Genomic DNA, 20,712 nt, shown 5'->3' on the forward strand with positions numbered 1-20,712 from the left:
TATATCCATAAAGAAAGTACCACAAACTATTGAAAGAAGAACAGATAATTTTTCTTTTACTTCTTTATAAATATTCTTTATAATATTAAATTTTATATACCATAAAAGTATTGTATATATTTCATTATAAATTGTAACAATTTTATTAGAAATTGATTACTTAAATTAATTTACAATTATTATTTGAAAATAAATAAAATATATTGAATAGAAATATTAATTAATTTTTTATTATTATTAAAGAAGTAATAATATTGTGTGCGATCATAAAAAAGAATGTTTAAGAAATTATTATTAATATTATTATTAGAAAAAAAAAATGATTATTTGCATTAAATAAAATTATTATTTACTGAAGAATTTTGATGTGTTCATTTTTTTAAACTTCTTATTTACCAGCTCCAGAAAAAGTTGGTGTATATTGGCATTGGCTATAGTCAACTGGTGAGATCATGTTGAAAGCCTTTGTCATAACATTAATATAATCTAAATATTATAATTTTAATATAATAATAATTATGTATTTATATATTTTTAACTTACTATTATCTTCTAAAAATTGTAAAACATTCTTCATATGTTGTTTTTGGAAACGTTCTGGATCTCTAGCAATAACAAAGACAGGAAATCTTACCCATGTTGAAACAATAGCATAATCATATTGATTATATTCATTTAATGGTCCTAATTTAATAACCCAAAATGGTTCAGCATCAGGAGAATTAGATGAATGAAGTAAAAATTGTCCTGTTTCACCACTTTTAAAACCATATCCTAATGAAAAACGTGGTGGTCCATTTGGATTTCCTTCACGATAAAACTTAAGAATTGTAAATGTTGCAGAATAAGTATTATTTGTTAGTGCACCAAAATGTGATACAGTACATGCTTCTCTAATAACATGGGGACTATTAATAACCTAAAATTATATTAGTTAAAATTAGATCAAGGTTATTATATATAAATATAATTTTGTAACATACTTGGAACCATCTACCCATCATACGAGCAACTTCAACATTTTCAGCGGCTGGATGTACTGCACGAAAGACATCTTTTGCAAGATTTTTTGTTGCATCTTTTGGAAGAAGACGAGAAATTGAAGATCCAAGTAATGTATTTGTTGGTGGAATCATTTGTGGAACAAGTTGTCCAACAATATAATTAAAATTACTTAATCCAGGAATTGTATTAACTCCTGGAACAGTAGGAATATCTTGTGGTCCTGGAAAACCAGGTACTGGAATTGGTGCAAGTCCTGGAATTTGTCCAGATGTAAGTCCTTGTATATCAAGTCCAGGTGTACCAGATGCAGCAGCTTCAGCAATTAATGATTCAAAATCTGATTGAAATTGTGTATCTGGAAGTGATGTTGGAGCTATCGTTGTAGTTTGTACATCATTTTGTATATTTTGTGTATCTTTTGGTGCATCAGAATTAAAATTAAGTCCAAAACGACTTAATATTCCTTCAGCAATTTTTCCAGCTCTTTCAATTTCTTTTTTTTCCTATAAAAATATTAAAAATAAATATATAATATATATGTATACAAATTTACCTTATCTGTTAATGTAGTTGATGGAGAGAATGAATCAAAAGATGGAGCTGAAATTGATGGTGCTGATTTTTCATCAACTTGACGAAAATTTCTAGTATTTCCAGCATTTATTGTTAATGGAAATATTAATAAAATAAATATACATATACGAATCATTGCTGGAATGAAATTATTGTCAATAATTAAAATAAATTTATACTATAAGAAAAGATTTTGTTTATTAAATCAGCTAAATTATGCCTTTTGATAAATTGCGCAAGTGGGTCACTAGCGTGTGTCATGAATAGGAATCACCTGTAGTATATTATTTTATTAAGGACGATACATCAAATAAAGAGCCTTGACAAAAGTCATTACTTCTTCCTTTTTAAATAAATTTATAAAAAGATATAGGAAATAGATTATAAATGAATCAAATTATCAAAAGATGGGCTATCTTAACCGGGAGCATTAAGGAAGGGGAAGATATTTATAAGATTTTTATAGCCAGTCAATTACCTAGATATTTAAACTATTTTAAACAATTTATTATGATATATCAGACATTTTAGATGATAATCGTGATTAAATTTTGCTAATTATACAAATATATACTAAAAGAATGTTTTATTAATATGTCAAATAATGAGATTATAAAATATCATGTATTTTATACATATAAGAAAAGTAGAATGACCTAACAATTAAAAATTTTTGATACACATAAAGATAATAAAAATGTTTTAAAATTTTTAACACTTCTTTATATAAATATTTAAATATACATAAATATAATAATAATAACAATATATGGTAAATTTTAACTCAATCTGGTCTTATAATTATCCATAGTCGACCCAGATATAGCTAGTTGAGATATCAAAAAATTTTACAATTAAAGTATTGTTTATGGATAAAAGAATATTCAATTCATATGTGTATAACAATTTTTTTTTTATTTAATGGATTACTTTTTACTAAAATTTTATTATACAAATTATATAAAATATAAAAGTTTTATTATTATTATTGATATTTGTATTAATCCAATCTTTTTTATTTAATGAATCCAGATATATTTTGTTAAAGAATGTCATGTATATACATTTTATCATGTTATTACCAATAATTTTGTATATTTAAAATTTTTAAAGTGTTTCTTTAGCAAAATAATTTTATTATATTATTTATATGTATATTTAAGGTAATTTTTTTTCTCCATGATATTATTTTAATTAGAACTAATTAATTATGCTTCTTCCAAAAATGACCTTTAGTTTATCATCGAAAATGAAATATTAAAAGATAAATAATGATAATTTTTGTATTTAAAATGAGTCATTAATTTTAATACAATGATGGTAAAATAAAATATTTTAAGATAAATTAATGATACTTCTAAAAGGGATATAAAAATTCAAAAATTTTTTCTTTTTTTTTATAATTTGATGGAATAAAGATTCTTTTAAATAAAAAAATAATAATTGATTGTCATTTTCATTTATAAATAAAGATTTTAAATGTTATTGAATATTTGTTATGTGATTAATCACTTTTTAATCAATAGATATATCATTATATTAAAAAACATATATATACATTTTTTAAAATATTAATGAAAAAAAAAACTTTTCTCAGGTTTATTTATTTGCTGAATTAAAAAAAATGTCAGATGTTTTAAAACGACATCATATGCATTACTCCAAGATAGATCTTTTTTTGCCATTGTTATATTGTTTATAGAATAATCGTTAAAAAGAGTATAATATTTTTATAATAACAAATCAATTGGCCATATCATAAAAATTCTAATAAATTCTTTTTTTATATAATTTTTTTTATAATTATTCCATTACAATAAAAAATTATTTACTTTAATTTTTTTGTTACTTTTTCTTTTCATTAATATTATTTTAAATAAAATAATACTAAGAAGTATTTATTTTGGATAATCATTCATTGAGTACATCTTACATGTTACAAATAAATAAAAAAAAAATACAGAATGAATCTGTGCTATTATGTTTTCGTGGCGAATTATTACATTAAAATTTTGTTAGAAAGACATGCACTTTTGTTTATATATTCACCATTAGAAATCTAAATGCCTTCAACAAATGTTTCTTCATCTTAATATTTATCTATATTAAATGTTCTAATTTACCATTGAAATAAATTGGCAGTTTACTTATATTTAAAAAAAAAATAATAAATTTATTGTATATAGTTTTTTTTTACAATTTAATAATGGCATAAAATTTAACTACTTATCAAAATAATCATTTTTTTAATATAATAAATATGATGTAATTTGAATATTTATTATGAAAATGTTAATTGATAATTTTTTTATATATTTAAAATATTAATATTTTCAATCTGGTATTTTAATAAAAAAAAATATCTATTTTTATTTTCATATTTTTAGAAAAACTTTGTTATTTTTTACAAAACATTACAACTAAATATTTTTTGTTGATAGATAGTGTATTATCAAAATGACAAATTCATACCATTTTACTCAATATGACTTCCTTTTCTTCTAACATTTATTCATTTATTTTATCCTAACTGAAGGGCATTTCATAAAATACTATATTTTTGAGTATGAAAAAAAAATTTTTGTGCATGTTCCAACAATACAAAGACAATAAATATTTTATTCTTTTTTTTCTAATATCTTTCATAATAATTTTAAGCTATATTCAATACTGGAATATTTAATAATAAATTTTATTTTTACTAGACAAAAAAATTAAGTCATTTATCATTATGTTAAAATTTATAAGAAATACCTTCAATTATTATAACTTAATCGAGTATTATAATTTCTATAAAGTGTGTACATTTTCGTATCTAAGAGAGTTTTATGGTGCACTATAATAGCTAATGACACGGAAAATTATATAAGATGAAATTCTTAGAATTTATAATATATATATATATATATATATATTTATTTCTACAATATAATTTTTTTTAACTTATTTTTATGAATTAAAAACTATTATATTTTTTAAAGAATATTTTATACATAGTTTTATAAAAATCTATGTAGTAATATTCATTTAGTTTCTATAGGTATAGTGTTTGTTTTTAATTTGTATTTATTAGAATATGATATTTATAATATATTGGCTATTAGTTAGAAAATATTTCATTTATATGACTTATTCTTTATAATTAAATATAATTAATAATCATTTGGATAATTATTATTAATACTTTTAAGTATTAAAAATCAATTAAATATTATATTGTAACTTAATTATATGCTTTTTTTTATTATAATCTTAAAAAGTAAAATAAAGATATGCTAAATTATATTTTGTAATTAACTTCTTTTATAGTAAGATATATACATCAAAATACACTTTCTATTATATCTATTTTACTTTTTTTATAATGGATATATCTTTCTTTTTTATAAATAATAATTATATAAAGATAAAATTTAACCTAATACTTTATTTTTATTCTTTTTCATTTTTAAAAAAAAAAATTAAATATATTACTTATAAGATGGCATAATCGATTGTTATTAAAACATTATTTTCTTTTTTGCCAATTTGTACTTTCTTGAAAATAAATCTTTAATTGTATTTAAAGATATGTACACTTATAGCAGTTAATTGTGCACAATATTATTTAAGACGCGCAAATTTTAGCCTAAACATATAACTGTGATTATAATATCTAATTGATAACATCTTTCTTCAAATTTTATCTATTGTTCATATTATCCTTTAATTTTTTTTTTGATTAAAAATATGATAGCTACTAGATGTATAATATCCAATAAAATTTAAATGCACCAAAAAAAAAATTAAATTTTTGTTATAATTTGAAACTCATATATAGAATATCTTTTTTTTTCAATTAAACTTTTAATTTTAGTTATACTTAACATCTTTAAAATAAACATCATATAAATGCTTAACGTATGGTAAGAATAGTTTTCAACTTAATTATAATATTACTCAATTTACATTTTTTTTATAGAAACGTATAAATTTATAATTTCTGTAATTATTTTAAAATCTTTTATTTAAATTTTTTTTAATAAGTTATTTAAATATGAAAAAAAAGACGTTTTAAATAACATTATATGTAAAAAAATAAATATCATTAAGAACTTTCTTTCATTTTTATAAATAATAAGAAAGTTTATTCTATAAACTAATTTTTTTAAAATAACATTTTCTTAATATGTTAATAAATAATTTTCTTTTTCTTTTTTTTTTTTATAAAATATGTCTGTATTTTTATAACAATACATAATATAATTATTGATAATCATTAATTTATTTAATGATTTAGATGTATCTTTTATGTATGAATTAATAATATTAGAATAAATTTTATTGATAATAAATAAACATTTGTCATTTATAAAATTTTCCAAACACGTTGGTAGTTTTTTTTTTTGTAATAAAATGCCAAATGACTCCCAGATTGAAATTTCGTATATAATATTGTACACTTTCTTCCAACATGTTTGTTAATTTTATTTTGAACGACGTTTATAAAGCGATGTTTGTTATTAACGCTGAAACGTTCGCTTGTTAAAAATCTTTATACTTTAATATGTCATATACATTTTTTTTTTTCAAATCTTAGTATTGATATGTTTCTTTCTACCTATTATAATTGCTTTTAAAATTTAAAAGCTCTTTTCTAAATTATACATTATCTTTTTTCATTGTAAAAATATATAGCATTCTTTTTTTTTTTACAAATCATTTTTTATTTGTTTGAAAATATACATTTATATTTTAGTTTTGTAGACAATATATAAGGTTTATTCTATAATTTTTCTACAAAATTTTTTATTCTTTAATTGTAAAACAAATTGTATCAAAAAAAAAACTGCCTTTAATCCATCAATATGGTATGTTAAAATTATTATAATATCAATAAAAAAAAATTATTTTTAATTAACATTTATTTAGGGTGACAATGCTGCAAGAAAGAAACGATTTTTAGAAACTGACAAAGTTTCATATGAATCTATTGCTAAAGATAAGGAAACTTTTGAAAATGATAAACCAGAATTAAAACGAAACAATTTACTAAAACCGATAATAAATAAAGATAAAAATATAACAATAACAACACCTGAAGATACCACTAACAAAATAATGGAAACTGATTCACCTGAAAAACTGATTGAAAAAACTGTTTTAGCAATTTCAAAAAATGATGAACAAAAAGTTATAATTAAAGCATTGAGTAAGAAAGAAATTGATAAAGATATAATAAGAACAAATGAACCTGTAAAGAAGACAGTTATTCCTAATCCTTCTGTTGTAAAAGTAAAAGAAGAAAAGAAAAAATCTAAAAGTACAGATAATGATATATACAAAATAAGTCCAGGTATATATATTAATTAAATTATTTTATTTATTTATTTTATAGATGATAAAAAAATTGTTATAAAAAGAAGTCACAAAGTTGACGATTCATTAATTAAACTCATACCAACACGCAAAGAAGAGTCATCTAAAAAAGAGACAAATGAAAATTTAGATGATTTAAAATGTACAGAAGATATTATGGAACATGATAATATTGAAACAATGGATGAAGCTACCGATGAAATATTTTCTAATGATGATGAAAATCCAAATACTCCTGATGAAAATCAATATGATGGTGATGATGAACCATTTACTCCACCTTTTGATGAATCGAATTTTTCTAATTCACCTATTGATGCTACAATGGGTGGAAATTCTGATTTCGATGATTCTTATGGGCCAAGAACACCTGACAGTGATTCAAATAATAATGATGATTATCCTGCCAGTAGCTCTGAAACAGAAACTCTTCCAGATTCTGTTGATGAAGAAGAATATGAACGTTTTTGTCCAGAAAATGTAATTTATGTTAGCATTAAAGGTGTTTCTGAAATTGCAACAATGCAAGCAGATCAACAAAAATTAAGTGAAATTGTTTATATTAGAGGGTTACCATGGCGTATATTATTATTACCACGTGATATACGTGTTACTTCTGGTGACCGAGCTGTTTTCAAACGGAGTCTAGGATTTTTTTTACAATGTCTTGGAGATAATGTTTGTACAGCATGGTCATGTTTAGCTATGGCTGATTTACGTATAATGTCACAAATTCCTGGTGGTACTGATTATAATAGAAATGTAACACATAATTTTCATGCTGAAGCTAATGATTGGGGCTTTTCACAATATATAACTCTTGAATTACTTCTTGATTCTAAAATTGGTTATTGTTATAATGATACAATACTTATGAAATGTCATGTATTTGCTGAAGTTCCTCATAATATAGGATGGGATAGTAAAAGACGTACTGGATATATTGGATTAAAAAATCAAGGTACAACATGTTATATGAATAGTCTTTTACAGGCATATTTTTTTATTGATGAATTTCGTAGATCAATATATAAAATTCCACTTGCTGAACCATCACATTCTGAGACATCTGTTACATTGGCAATGCAAAGAGTTTTTTATGAATTACAAAAAAATGATCAAGCAGTATCAACAGAAAAATTAACAAAATCATTTGGTTGGGATCCATCTGATACATTACATCAACAAGATGTTCAAGAATTTGCCCGTGTTTTGCTTGATAATTTAGAATTAAAAATGAAAAATACAAGTGTTGCAGATGCCATACCTAATCTTTTTAAAGGTACACTTAAAAGTTATGTAAGATGTACAAATGTTGATTATGAATCATGTCGTTATGAAACAGTATATGATGTACAATTAAATATAAAAAATTGTAAAAATGTTATTGAATGTTTTGATAATTATGTTGAAGCTGAACCTCTTGATGGTGCAAATAAATATGATGCTGGAGAACATGGTTTTCAAGATGCTGTTAAAGGTCTTATTTTTTTAGACCTTCCAAAACTTCTTTATCTTCATTTAATGCGTTTTAGATATGAACCACAAGCAGAAACATATATGAAAGTTAATGATCGTTGTGATTATCCGGCTGTTTTAGATCTTAATAAATATGTTGAAAGACAAGAGGGTGATACTACAAATTATAAATATCATTTACATGGTGTTCTTGTACATTCTGGAGATTTTAGTGGTGGACATTATGTTGCATATATAAATACGGGACTTTATGATGGTGAACAAAGATGGCATCAATTTAATGATGAAACTGTATCTGAATGTTGTCATCGTGAAGTTTTTCTTGGTAATTTTGGTGGTGATGCATCAGAAAAAGTTGGTAAACCATATTCTGGTGCATATATGCTTGCATATATACGTGAAGATTCAATTGCTGAAGTTCTTAATCCAGTTACTGATGATGATATACCAAAAGAATTAAAAGAAAGATTTTTAGTTGAAGAAAAAGAAGAAGAAGCACGTCGTAAAGACAAAGTTACTTCATATTTATATCAATCTTTTAGAATAATGTGTCCAAAAAATCTTTTTAAATATACAGCTTTAGATTTAATGAATGCTACAAGTCAAGAAGAATTTGAAGAAATTAAATTACAAAAAAATATGACACTCAGTCAACTCCATGATTTTATATCTCGTTTATATGAAATACCAGAAAGTAAATTTCGTATATGGCAACTTCGTTTAACAAAACTTAAAAAAGATGGTATTGAAGCACAATTAGGTTCATATCGTCCAATGCAATTATTAGGAAAATATGATGAAAAGTTTCAACCAAATAGTATTGAAATTGGTGCATTAGGTGATGATAATGTTGTATTTTTAGAATATTATAAAAGAAAAGAAAATAATAAAATTTATTATGATGAATTACCAGCATTCAGTTCTACAAATGAATTATTATTTTTTATAAAAGTTCTTTATAATAATGAACAAACTGATACACCAACTGTTAGTGTTAAAGATATTATTATATTATCACTAAATAAACCATTAACAGCATATATGAAAGACTTTTGTAGAATATGCAATTGTTCTGATCCAAATGGAATTAAAATTTATGAAGAAATTTCACCTGATCAAATAAAATTAATAAAAGATAAGCATTTACTTATTAAAGAAACTCTTAATTTAATTGATGGTGGTATATTAATTCTAGAACAAACAAAATATATACCAACAATAGGTACAGTTTTAGAATGGCATGAAAAAGTTTATAATGATTGTGTTATTCGTTGCATGCCAGTTTCTCATATGGTATATAAAACATTAAATCATACAAGTTTTTTTACTGATGATGAGCAACCAGAAATATTAATGGGAATGTCAATGAAATGTACATTAGCCCAAGTTGCTCAAGAATTATCTAATCAATTATTTGTTGACTCAGATAAGATATATTTTTATAATTCTGATTTATTAAGTTTAAAAACACCACAATTTTCATTACCTAAAACTAGTTTTAATAATATAACACTTGAAAGTCTTTGGAAATCAAGTCATGGTGAACCTCATGATCCTAGATATAATTTAAGACCATACTATTTACATTTTTCATTAGTACCATTTAGTGTTAATGAACTTTTTAAATTAAGATTAACAATGAAAATTCAAGTTGTAGTTAAAAAACAAAAAGTTGAAGATCGATTTATTTTTCCAAAACCAACACAAACTGTTAAAGATGTATTGGAAGAATTTAAAGATGAATTTAAAATAGGTGCATGTAATGAAAATATTAATTTACGTATGTTATTAGCTGGTTGTGAAAGTAGATCTAATCGTGTTTTCCATTGTTATCCACCTCATACATCAATACAAAATGTGTATGAAAAAACAAAACCAAATTCATTATACATTGCCAGAATTGAAGAAATTCCTACAGATCAAATTAATGTTGATGAGACAAATGAATACTTAATGCCTGTTTCCTTTTTTGATAAAGATCCTATAAAATTGTACGGTGTTCCATTTTTCTTTAAAATAACAAATAATGAATCATATGCTATGGTTAGAGAAAGAATCAGATTATATTTAGGTACAAGTAAAAAGGATTTTGATAAAGCAAAATTCACTTATGTTCAAAATGGAAAAATTGTAAAAGTTATGAATACATCAACATCATCAACAGCAAATTTATCAGAATTAAAACAATATAATGTTGGACAAAATCGTATTTTACCATTCTTCTTAGGAATTGACTTACCAAATAAAATTCACCAACCTAAACAATCAAGTGAGAAGTCAATTGTCATTCGTAATTAAATTTAAAAAAAAAAAATATAAAAATAGAATATAAGATACTAATATGGAAATACTAAATCATCAAGATAACAAATTAAAATATATTTTAAAAAAAATAAATTATGTCAATTATACTTTTATGATATTTCACATAACAAGAAAAAAGAACAAAATTACAAATATATATAAGATTAAAATATTCTTAAGAGTATTTTTTTACTTATATTTTGGTACTTCTTGTCGCATTCTTAGGTTATGTGCACGATGGATAATAAAAAAATATGTGAAGTTTAATTATATATTATATTATAACTATTATTATTATTAAAAGAAACAAAACTTTTGTAGCCATATCATTTTTATTATAATTGTAATTTTATTATACATATATTTGTTTCTATATGTATATATATATATATATACATATATATTACTTTTTAACATATATGGCAAATATAAAAATATAACAATTTTATGGTTTGTTAAAAGGATTAAACATACACATATATCCTTCTGTAAACCTAATATTCATTTATTCATTTTTAACCGTTTTTTTTCTTTGTTGTAATTAATTATTACATCGTAAAGATATAGTTTCTATATAAATTAAATATAGTTCATAACATTAAATTAAATATTGTATTATTTTTTTTTTGCTTGAATTATTAAATATAAATAAACTTGATAAATGTTATGACGAAATAGTTATGTACTTTTTTTAATAAATAATCATTATTAAGTTAAAAATATTTTTAATTACCATAAAAAAAATCAAATTAATTAATGCATAAATTTGTTAAATTTAAAAAAAAATAACTAAATTTGTACATAAAAAAACAAATATTTTTTATTGTATTTCTTTTTTCAATATAATCAATAGAATCCTTTATATCAATATTTAAAGATAAATAAAAACAATTTTTTTATACATTGAAAATATTTTTTTTTAAAGTATATAAGTTATGTCAAAAAAATTTTAATGTTTTAGCTAATATTTATAGCTAAACAAATTATTAAACTTGTTTGTATAAAATAAATAATTTTAAACAAAATCTAGAAATTTAAAAAATTAAAGATCTTTAAAATCTTCAATAATTTATTTATATATTTGGTATATTCTCATCAAATTTATTTATATCTTTAAAATTATAAATAATAATTAAAAACAAACATATATTTTAATAATAAATGATTTTATAAGCATAAAATTATTAAAACTTCAAAATTTTATGAGAAAAAAAAAGATTTTTGACTAATATACTACTATGTATATAAAACTTGTATTAAAATAGTATTTATAGATATATTATAAAGTAAAAAATTTTTAAAATTTATTTTTATCATCAATTAATAATTCTGTAAAGAAATACTTTAAACTTATTTGATAAATTTAAAAATTAAAATTATAATTTTATAAATTATTTTATTTTACAACTTTTTAATAGTTTTTTTTATCATATTTTTATTATATTATATATAGTCAATGACTTATTATTGGACATAGAAATTGCTTATAGATATAAAAAGGCATATTATAACTTTTTTTTTTTAAAATATATAGACAACGCTTTGTCAATGGTAACTCCTTCAATAAAATTGTTTTTACTTATTTTACTAGTAATATATGTTAGATAAATATTTTTTTTAACTAATTTTTTTTTTAATGGAAAATAATTTAACAAATAATTTTGATGAATCAATTTTTATTAAACCAATAGAATATTATGTGGGTATGTTTATTAATATTTTTTTTTTCTCAAAAAATAATTCAAATAAATATATTATTATTTTTTAAGCTCTTTCTATAAATCCTTATTCAATAGAAAATGAAAGAAAAAAATATTGGGATATATTATGCCAAAGAATAGTAAAAGATGTTGAAGGACCACAAATTGTTACAAAATGTTTTTCACATAAAATATTAAGTCCTGATCATAATGAAGCATCAATTACAATTGATGTTATTGAATATTGTTTAAGAATATGTGGATATCGTCTTGCTGTTGACTTAGGAAAATATAAATTTTTAAATTCTATTATAAAATTATTATCACCAAAATATTTAGGAAATGAAACACCAAAAGAAATTAAAGATAAAGTAATTGTATTATTGTATGGTTGGCAAAAATATATTGGTCATATAGGAAATTTTAAAGAAGTTTATATGTTATTAAAAAAACAAAATTTAATTTTAAATGATCCTAAAGTAGATATTGATGAGTATGTTATTGAACCAAAAAAACCTGTTAAAATGGTTTGTTTTGAAGATGAAGAAAAATCAAAATTACTTTCATTATTATTAGCAAGTAAAAAAGAAGAAGATTTAGTAGCAGCAAATAAGTTAATTAAAAGTCTTGTTAAATCAGAAGAAAAGAAAACAGAAAGAAAAATAAAAAAAATGAAAGATGTTGAAAAAGTTAAAGATTATATTTGTATTCTTTATGAATTATTAAATAATTATTCTGTAAATACAACAACTCCTGAGGAATGTAGAACAATAGGAGAATTATATAATAAAACATTAAAATTTCAACCAATAATACAAAATTACGCAAATGAAACAGAAGAGCATGAGAATGATTTTCTTAAAGAATTACTAGATGTTAATGACGATATATTACGTATTTTAGAAATATATGATAAACTTTTTAAAGATGATAATCATAAAAAAAATAACACATTAAATCATAATAAAATAGAAAATGGAATGAAACGCGTTACTTGGAGTGATGAAAGTGAAGGAAGTTCTCTAGAAACTATTGTTAATGATGATGATGATATATTAAGTATCTGGTCCAGGCAAAATACACCACAGATTCAAAAAAAAATTATGAAACCAGTATCAATTATAAATACTACATCAAATGATAGTATAAATTCAAATCAAAATGACTATACAACTTTTAATTCAAAAGTGGAATTTGATAGCAATTATGATTTAATTTGTGATGATCTTCAAGATTTAGAATTTCCTTTACAACCTAAAATAGAAAAAGTTGAATTTAAATTAAAAGACGATGAGAATGACTCTGGAATATTTTTAAAAAATTTTTCATTAACATTAAATGATTTGGAAATTGATTCAAAAGATCCATTAACAATTTTTGATTTACATAATATAAAAATAATTTTATACTATACAAAACCAAAAAGAAAATTATTTAACAAAAATATTATTATAACATTTGTCACAATAACCAATTTTAATACACATCCATTATCAGAAGTTAAACTTTATCTTCAATCACGTGTAAAAGTTAGTTTATTTAATTTTTTTTATATTTATTTTTCTTTTTTATAGATTGTCAATTTTAAATTAGAGAAGACATCAAAAAAAGAACTTCAATCTTTTAATCCTTTGTCATCTGCACAGTCAATAAATCAATTACTTTATATTTTACCACTCTCAGATAATATTAAAGAATGTGAATTTAATTTTCAACTATCATTTACTTCAAAAAATAACAATTTTCAAGAATGTGGACTATTTTTATTAAAGTTAGCATGAATTTTGTTAAAATATAATATTTTACCCCATTAATAAAATCAATAAATGTAAAATACAAATAATTATATATAAAATTATTATTTAAATGTACATTTTAATTGAAAATTTTATACATTTATAATCTTTTTTCTTTGATATGATAACAAAATTTAAGAAACAAATTTTATTGTATTATTAAATAAAAATAAATTTAAAAATATTTTATATTACTTGTTATATAAATAATATCATTTTTAATTATAACATATTATAAAATCATATAAAATAAAATAGATTTATAACAATACAATCTAGATAAAATTAATTTTTTTTTAAAGATAATAAAATATTGATGAGAAATTAATTTTTATTAAAAAAAAAGTTAAATTAATCTGGATGTCATTATTAAAAGTAATGAGATTTTTATTATATAAAATATGAATTTCTTACAATTATTATCATAACATTCAAAAAGATGAAATATTTATTTTTGTTATCTTTATTTGTAATTTGTCATTATTCTTTAGGTAATAATAATGATACCAATGAAATTACAACAACACTCCCTAATATTACACCAATTCCAATGGAAAGTTTAAATCCAAGATTAAAAGGTAAATATTTATTAATAAAATTATGATAAATATAAATTTTTATTGTTTATAGAATTTCGTAGAATTGATCAAAATAAAGATGACAAGTTAACTTTTGCTGAATATTTACTCGGAGATCGTAATTATCTTGAGCAACAGTCAAGAAATTTTCATAATCTAGATATGAATGGTGATGGGGAAGTAGATAGAAATGAATTTAATAGTTATTTTAAGAAACAAGATGAAACAAGAAAAATTCAAGCACTTCAAGCTGATAATTTTTTTAAACAATTCAATCCACCCCTTTTAGATAATATGGATAGTCAATCACAAAATATGGGAAATAATGTTTTTGGTTTTCCTGGTCAAGGAATGTTTAATTTAAATGTTCCCCCTCAACAAAATGATCCATTACCATCTTCGTCTGGAAAAAAAGTTGATAATAAAACAACACAATCAACATGATAAAAACATTGAAAAAATATATATATATTTATCCTAAAGCTTAACTAAATGTTTACAATAATATGTTTAAATTCTAAAAATAATTTATATTATTTGTAACATTTAAAAAAAAAAATTTATTTATAAGACATATAGTTCAATAAATTTTAATTTTAAATTTATTGGTATAATATTACTCAGACACTTCCTCCAATATATATTATATACATATAATAATTTGTTTCCCAAAAATTTTTTCATCATATATGAAGCAACTATTTCACGTGAAATTTTTATTATTATTATTTTTTTTTTTAAATCAAACATCACCAAAAGAAAATAATTTTTTTTTTTATGTATGATAAATAACTTGTGTGAATATATAAAGAAACTTCGATATTTTTCTAGAGTACAATAAATTTGTTTACTACAAAGCATTAGGAAGCCACAATTTTAATATTTTGAAATAAAGTATTTCATTTAATTTTCAAATTATAACTTATTGTGAAAAAAAAAATAATTTAAATAGTGTAAAGAAAATTATATTTATAATGAGAATTTGAAACATATATAAGCATAGATAAGTATTATAATAAATATTTATTACTTTCTATTAAGATGTTGTTAATTAACTTTTTTTTTAAAAAAAAATTTTTTTGCAATTATTTAAACTTCAATTAATATTAGACCATCTTTTTTTACAAAGTTTTATTTTGACTAGCTTTTCAAATTTTGCTTATAAAATATTTTATTATATAGTACATATAATTTTGTATATTTAAAGATAAACAACATTTTTAAATTAAAAAGATAATACTTTTATTGTTTTTCTTTTTCAATAAAATATCTATTAAACAAAACTATTAGTTTTCAATTAAATTTTTGAGAAACATTTATTATATTAAATGAAATTTATACCTTTATTGTATTTTTTACTTAAATCTTTTACATTATACGTCATCAAATAATATCATATATATTTTTATTTTAAAAAAGAGGCAAATATATTTATTATTAAATTAAACTATTTAGATAAATTTATTGAAATTATAAATATTTATTTGTGGGAAAACTTTTTATCTTTTAATTTAAATTTACTACTGTTTTATCATTTTATGTGAATTAATTTATAATAAAATAAAATATTTATAAAGTTTGTTTATCCAAAAACTAATGTAGAAAATTAAAAATGACATATTGCTAAGTTAAATTTTAAAATAATTTTTTTTATATAAGTTGTTGCAATTTGTAATAATATACCTTTTTTAAAATTTTTCAATTTAAGGTAAATTTCTATTATTTAATATTATAACAATAAAATCTTTGCATTTAATTGTTAAAACATTTAACAATGTTTAATAAATCTTTTACGAAAAAAGACACATATATTATATAAATGGACTAAATGTTTATATATGTATATATGTACACAAGTATTGATGAAAATAAATATGCATTAAGAATGGATTAACTCTGTACAAAATAAAGTTTATAATCACGTGTAAATTTATTTCTTAAGAATTTATTATTTATTGTTTCAGAATATTATGTCTAACATATTTTATGAAAAAAAAAGATTAGAAAATTATTATTTACCTTATTATATTTGATTACTGTATAATATATTTTATTTAAACTTCTAAGTTTTTGCTTATAAGTAGTTATAATTAATCATATGATTTGTTAATTCTTATCCACTATTTTAGTTCTATTTTTAATGCTTTATCAATTTATTTTAAATTCAAAATATTATTATATTTTTTAAAAAAAGAATTACATTTCCAAAATATATACTACAAATATTAGCCATTTTTTATCTCAAAAATATTTGTTAATTGACATTTAAAAGATTAAGTTTTCTAAGTTATCATTCTCGATTATTTTTATTATACATTCTAATTGGTGATTAGATTAAATATTATTTCTACCTTCTTAAATATTTATATATTATCTTTTTTTTTCTTTATTTAGATAGAGTATATTATTTATATAAACAAAATATTCATGTATTAAAATTTAAATATATAGGTGGAGTTAAAGTATTTTTTTTGGAGTATATATAGCTAAGTATATACTCAACTTTAACAATTGACAAAATTTATCTTTGTATGTTATATATATATATATATATATATATATATATATCTATATTTATATAATATATATTTACAACAATGTGATATATTATTTTTTGTTACTACCTTAGATCAAAGTACATCCTTAAGATATATATATATTATTTATATATATAATATTTTATCTATGATAAAAATAAAAATTTAAAATATTTATTGTAATTAATAAAATGACATAATATATAACGTTATTTTATGATTTTTAATAATTAATTTAAAATTTTTATATAATTTTTTTTTTAGGTCCAGTATATTTGTATAAGTTGAGGCTGTAAATTGCCTCATTTTTAGTAAATATGCCTTCTGAAGTCATATGTTCCTCAATGAACATTACCGATATAACTAATACTTCAGGTAAGTAAAAATATAAAAATATAATCTTTTTTAAATAATTATACTTACCAGATATTAAGTTAATTTTTAAACAATAATTTATATTATCTTTTCTTATCATTATTCATATGATCTTTGATAAAACAAAACTTTATACATCATTTTTAATATAGAAAAATGAAGTATACCTCAATGTACATAGTAAATATTTTAATCATATGACTTTATTGTTTAGGGCATTATACACATGATAAAATTTATGCCATTTTATACATCATGACCAGTATAATAAAACATCACTCAACGGGTTTTTTTTAGTTAGTATAATTTTAAACCTCTTATATTATAATATATAATTTTAATGATAAAAAATAATTTAACTTAATAATATACTATAGTTACTAATTAATGTATACACCTATGTGTATAATATAATTATATATACGTATAATAAATAAGTGTTTCATTTCTAGATCTTATGAAAGGAACAAATTTATATATCAATAATCAAAGAAATACTAAAGATTTTAATGTTGATTCAGAAGGCACAAAAAGTGATATTATTGAATATACAGTTACTGAAAATTTGTACAAAAATAATATGCGTTTCAATATTTATTGTGCTGGTACTCTTCTAGATTTTGTACAAAAATTTAGACTTTTTAAGGATTGTAAACATTTTGTTGATATGCCCCTTAAATATGACGCTGGTATGTTTAATTTTATTAATATTATTATATATATAAATATATATATATATATATATTATAGAGGTTGTAATAAAAAAATGGACAAAATTACTTGATAATTGTAGTGGTGAAGTTGATAAAATACAAGTTGAAAATTTTGTTATTGAAAATTTTGATGAACCAGGTGAGGAGTTAGAAAATTATATGCCACAAGATTACAACATTGGTCCAGACAATCTTAAACAAATATCTGATGGTAATTATCGTCATTGGGCTTTAAATCTTCACGATCGTTGGCCAACATTATGTAGACAAGTTAAAGAAAGTGTAAAAAATAATGCAGATAGATATTCATTAATTGCATTACCTAAACCATTTATTGTTCCTGGTGGAAGATTTCGTGAAATGTACTATTGGGATAGTTTTTTTACAATAAAAGGTTTATTAGCAAGTAAAATGTATAAAACAGTTCGTGATATGATTGATAATATGGGATTTATGATCGATAAATATGGTTTTATACCAAATGGTAATAGAATATATTATCTTAATAGATCACAACCACCATTAATGAGTTGGTGTATTGATGCATATATTAAAGAGACCGGTGATTATGATTTTATTCGTACAGCATTACCATGGATAGAAAAAGAATTACATTTTTTTAAATTAAATAAAACAATTAAACTTGATGAATGGAAAAGTCATCTTTATAGATATCATGTTAATGTTGATTCACCAAGACCAGAAAGTTATCGTGAAGATTTAGAATGTTCTGAAGATTGTGAAAATTTAAAATGTAAACAAATTATGTGGGGTGAAATTGCTGCTGCTGCAGAGAGTGGACGTGATTTTAGTTCAAGATGGTTTGTTAATATTAATTCAGTAATGGGAAATATAAAGTCTATAAGAACAAGTCGTGTTCTTCCTGTTGACTTAAATGCAATATTATTAAAAAATCTTAGTATTGCAGAAGAGTATTGTATTTATGTTGGTGAACATGAAAAATCAGAAAAATATAGATATGAAAAAGAACAATTAAAAGAAATGATACAACAAATATTATGGAATGGTGATTTAGGATGTTGGTTTGATTATGATATGGATAAAAAGCATCAAATACTAACATATTATGATACAAATTTTTTTCCTCTCGTTACTGGTATAAATCTAGATAAACAAGATCAGGAAAAAATCGCAAGTTATATATCAACTGTTGGTCTTCTTAAATATCCAGGTGGTATACCAACATCACTTCAAGTATCTGGAGAACAATGGGATTTTCCAAATGCTTGGGCTCCAACAACATGGATACTTATTGAAGGTTTAAATAAAAATGGTCAACAGGAATTGGCTAAATTTATTGCTGATAAATGGTTAAGAAAAAATTATACTGTATGGAAAGATACAGAAGGTAAAATGTTTGAAAAATATAATGTAACAACTGGATGTGCATTAAATATTGCTGGTGGTGGTGAATATTTTGTTCAAGAAGGTTTTGGTTGGACAAATGGAGTAATTTTAGATCTTTTAATGAGATATAAAAATGATGCTAAATATGATGATGGAGAGATGCAATGTAATAATTGTATTTGCAAAAAAGTTACAAAAATTGAAAGAAAAAATAGTTGTTCTGTTGAGATTCATGATATTAATATACCATCATTGGAAGCAAAGCATAATTTAACTTTATCAGCAACAATTTCTGGCTAAATATAATTGATAATTTTAAAAAAAATTATTTTAATTTTTTTTTATAACAATAAATGATCCCATTATTATCATGTTTTATATATTTTTCCAATATTATTTTTAGTAAAAGATACTATTTTATTTTTATCTTTAAAATTATCAAATATTTTATATTAGCTATTTAGCTATTCAGTTAAGGTGAAGTAAACATGATAGCGTGATAATATTTATTCTTTAAATTGATAAAATAAAAGATAAAAAATAAAAAAGTGTAATAACTGGTTTTAAAAATATTTCTCATGTTAGATTTTGCTATAAAAGATACCCTATATACTTAAAAAAATAAATTAATATATTAGTTTGTTTTCATCAACTTTTCTTTACATTATATTTTATTTATTATAGCTTTCTTTATTTTTTTTTTTTATTAATATTAAAAATACTTGGAAATCCTTTTTTATAAACCATTTAAATATAAGATAAGAAAAAAAATTTATTATAGTATAAAGGAAGGTTTATGATCTCGTTTTAGATTTTTTTGTGTAGTAGTCTCTTTCAAAATAATACATTTGTATTGTAAATTAAAGTATTGCTATGTTCTGTATGAATTGAATAAAAAAATATTCATATTTGGAGAAAAAAAAGTA

General features: G+C 21.0%; 5 protein-coding genes across 5 annotated transcripts; 4 read left to right on the plus strand and 1 right to left on the minus strand.

Moving 5' to 3' along the window:
* Positions 1 to 388: 388 nt before the first annotated feature.
* Positions 389 to 1,714, minus strand: SRAE_X000019200 (Calycin-like domain and Calycin domain-containing protein; the record flags this gene model as incomplete). Its single annotated transcript, XM_024644506.1, has 4 exons — positions 389 to 486; positions 544 to 919; positions 984 to 1,508; positions 1,559 to 1,714. The coding sequence occupies 4 exons, from the start codon at positions 1,712 to 1,714 to the stop codon at positions 389 to 391; spliced, it is 1,155 nt and encodes a 384-aa protein (XP_024510058.1).
* Positions 1,715 to 5,469: 3,755 nt separating this feature from the next.
* On the plus strand, positions 5,470 to 10,713 carry SRAE_X000019300 (Ubiquitin carboxyl-terminal hydrolase; the record flags this gene model as incomplete). Its single annotated transcript, XM_024644508.1, has 3 exons — positions 5,470 to 5,478; positions 6,490 to 6,913; positions 6,956 to 10,713. 3 exons carry the CDS (start codon positions 5,470 to 5,472, stop codon positions 10,711 to 10,713), a joined length of 4,191 nt encoding a protein of 1,396 aa, XP_024510059.1.
* Positions 10,714 to 12,355: 1,642 nt separating this feature from the next.
* SRAE_X000019400 (VHS domain and GAT domain and Clathrin adaptor, gamma-adaptin, appendage domain and ENTH/VHS domain and Coatomer/clathrin adaptor appendage, Ig-like subdomain and VHS subgroup domain-containing protein) lies at positions 12,356 to 14,200 on the plus strand (the record flags this gene model as incomplete). The annotated part of the gene is made up of 3 exons (XM_024644509.1): positions 12,356 to 12,422; positions 12,489 to 13,948; positions 13,994 to 14,200. 3 exons carry the CDS (start codon positions 12,356 to 12,358, stop codon positions 14,198 to 14,200), a joined length of 1,734 nt encoding a protein of 577 aa, XP_024510060.1.
* A 454-nt stretch (positions 14,201 to 14,654) lies between these two features.
* Positions 14,655 to 15,237, plus strand: SRAE_X000019500 (EF-hand domain and EF-hand domain pair-containing protein; the record flags this gene model as incomplete). The annotated part of the gene is made up of 2 exons (XM_024644510.1): positions 14,655 to 14,793; positions 14,846 to 15,237. The coding sequence occupies 2 exons, from the start codon at positions 14,655 to 14,657 to the stop codon at positions 15,235 to 15,237; spliced, it is 531 nt and encodes a 176-aa protein (XP_024510061.1).
* Positions 15,238 to 17,647: 2,410 nt separating this feature from the next.
* On the plus strand, positions 17,648 to 20,086 carry SRAE_X000019600 (Trehalase; the record flags this gene model as incomplete). The annotated part of the gene is made up of 3 exons (XM_024644511.1): positions 17,648 to 17,705; positions 18,158 to 18,394; positions 18,456 to 20,086. 3 exons carry the CDS (start codon positions 17,648 to 17,650, stop codon positions 20,084 to 20,086), a joined length of 1,926 nt encoding a protein of 641 aa, XP_024510062.1.
* Positions 20,087 to 20,712: the final 626 nt, after the last annotated feature.

This window comes from Strongyloides ratti (assembly GCF_001040885.1).
Source record: "Strongyloides ratti genome assembly S_ratti_ED321, chromosome : X".
Taxonomy (NCBI): Eukaryota; Metazoa; Nematoda; class Chromadorea; order Rhabditida; family Strongyloididae; genus Strongyloides; species Strongyloides ratti.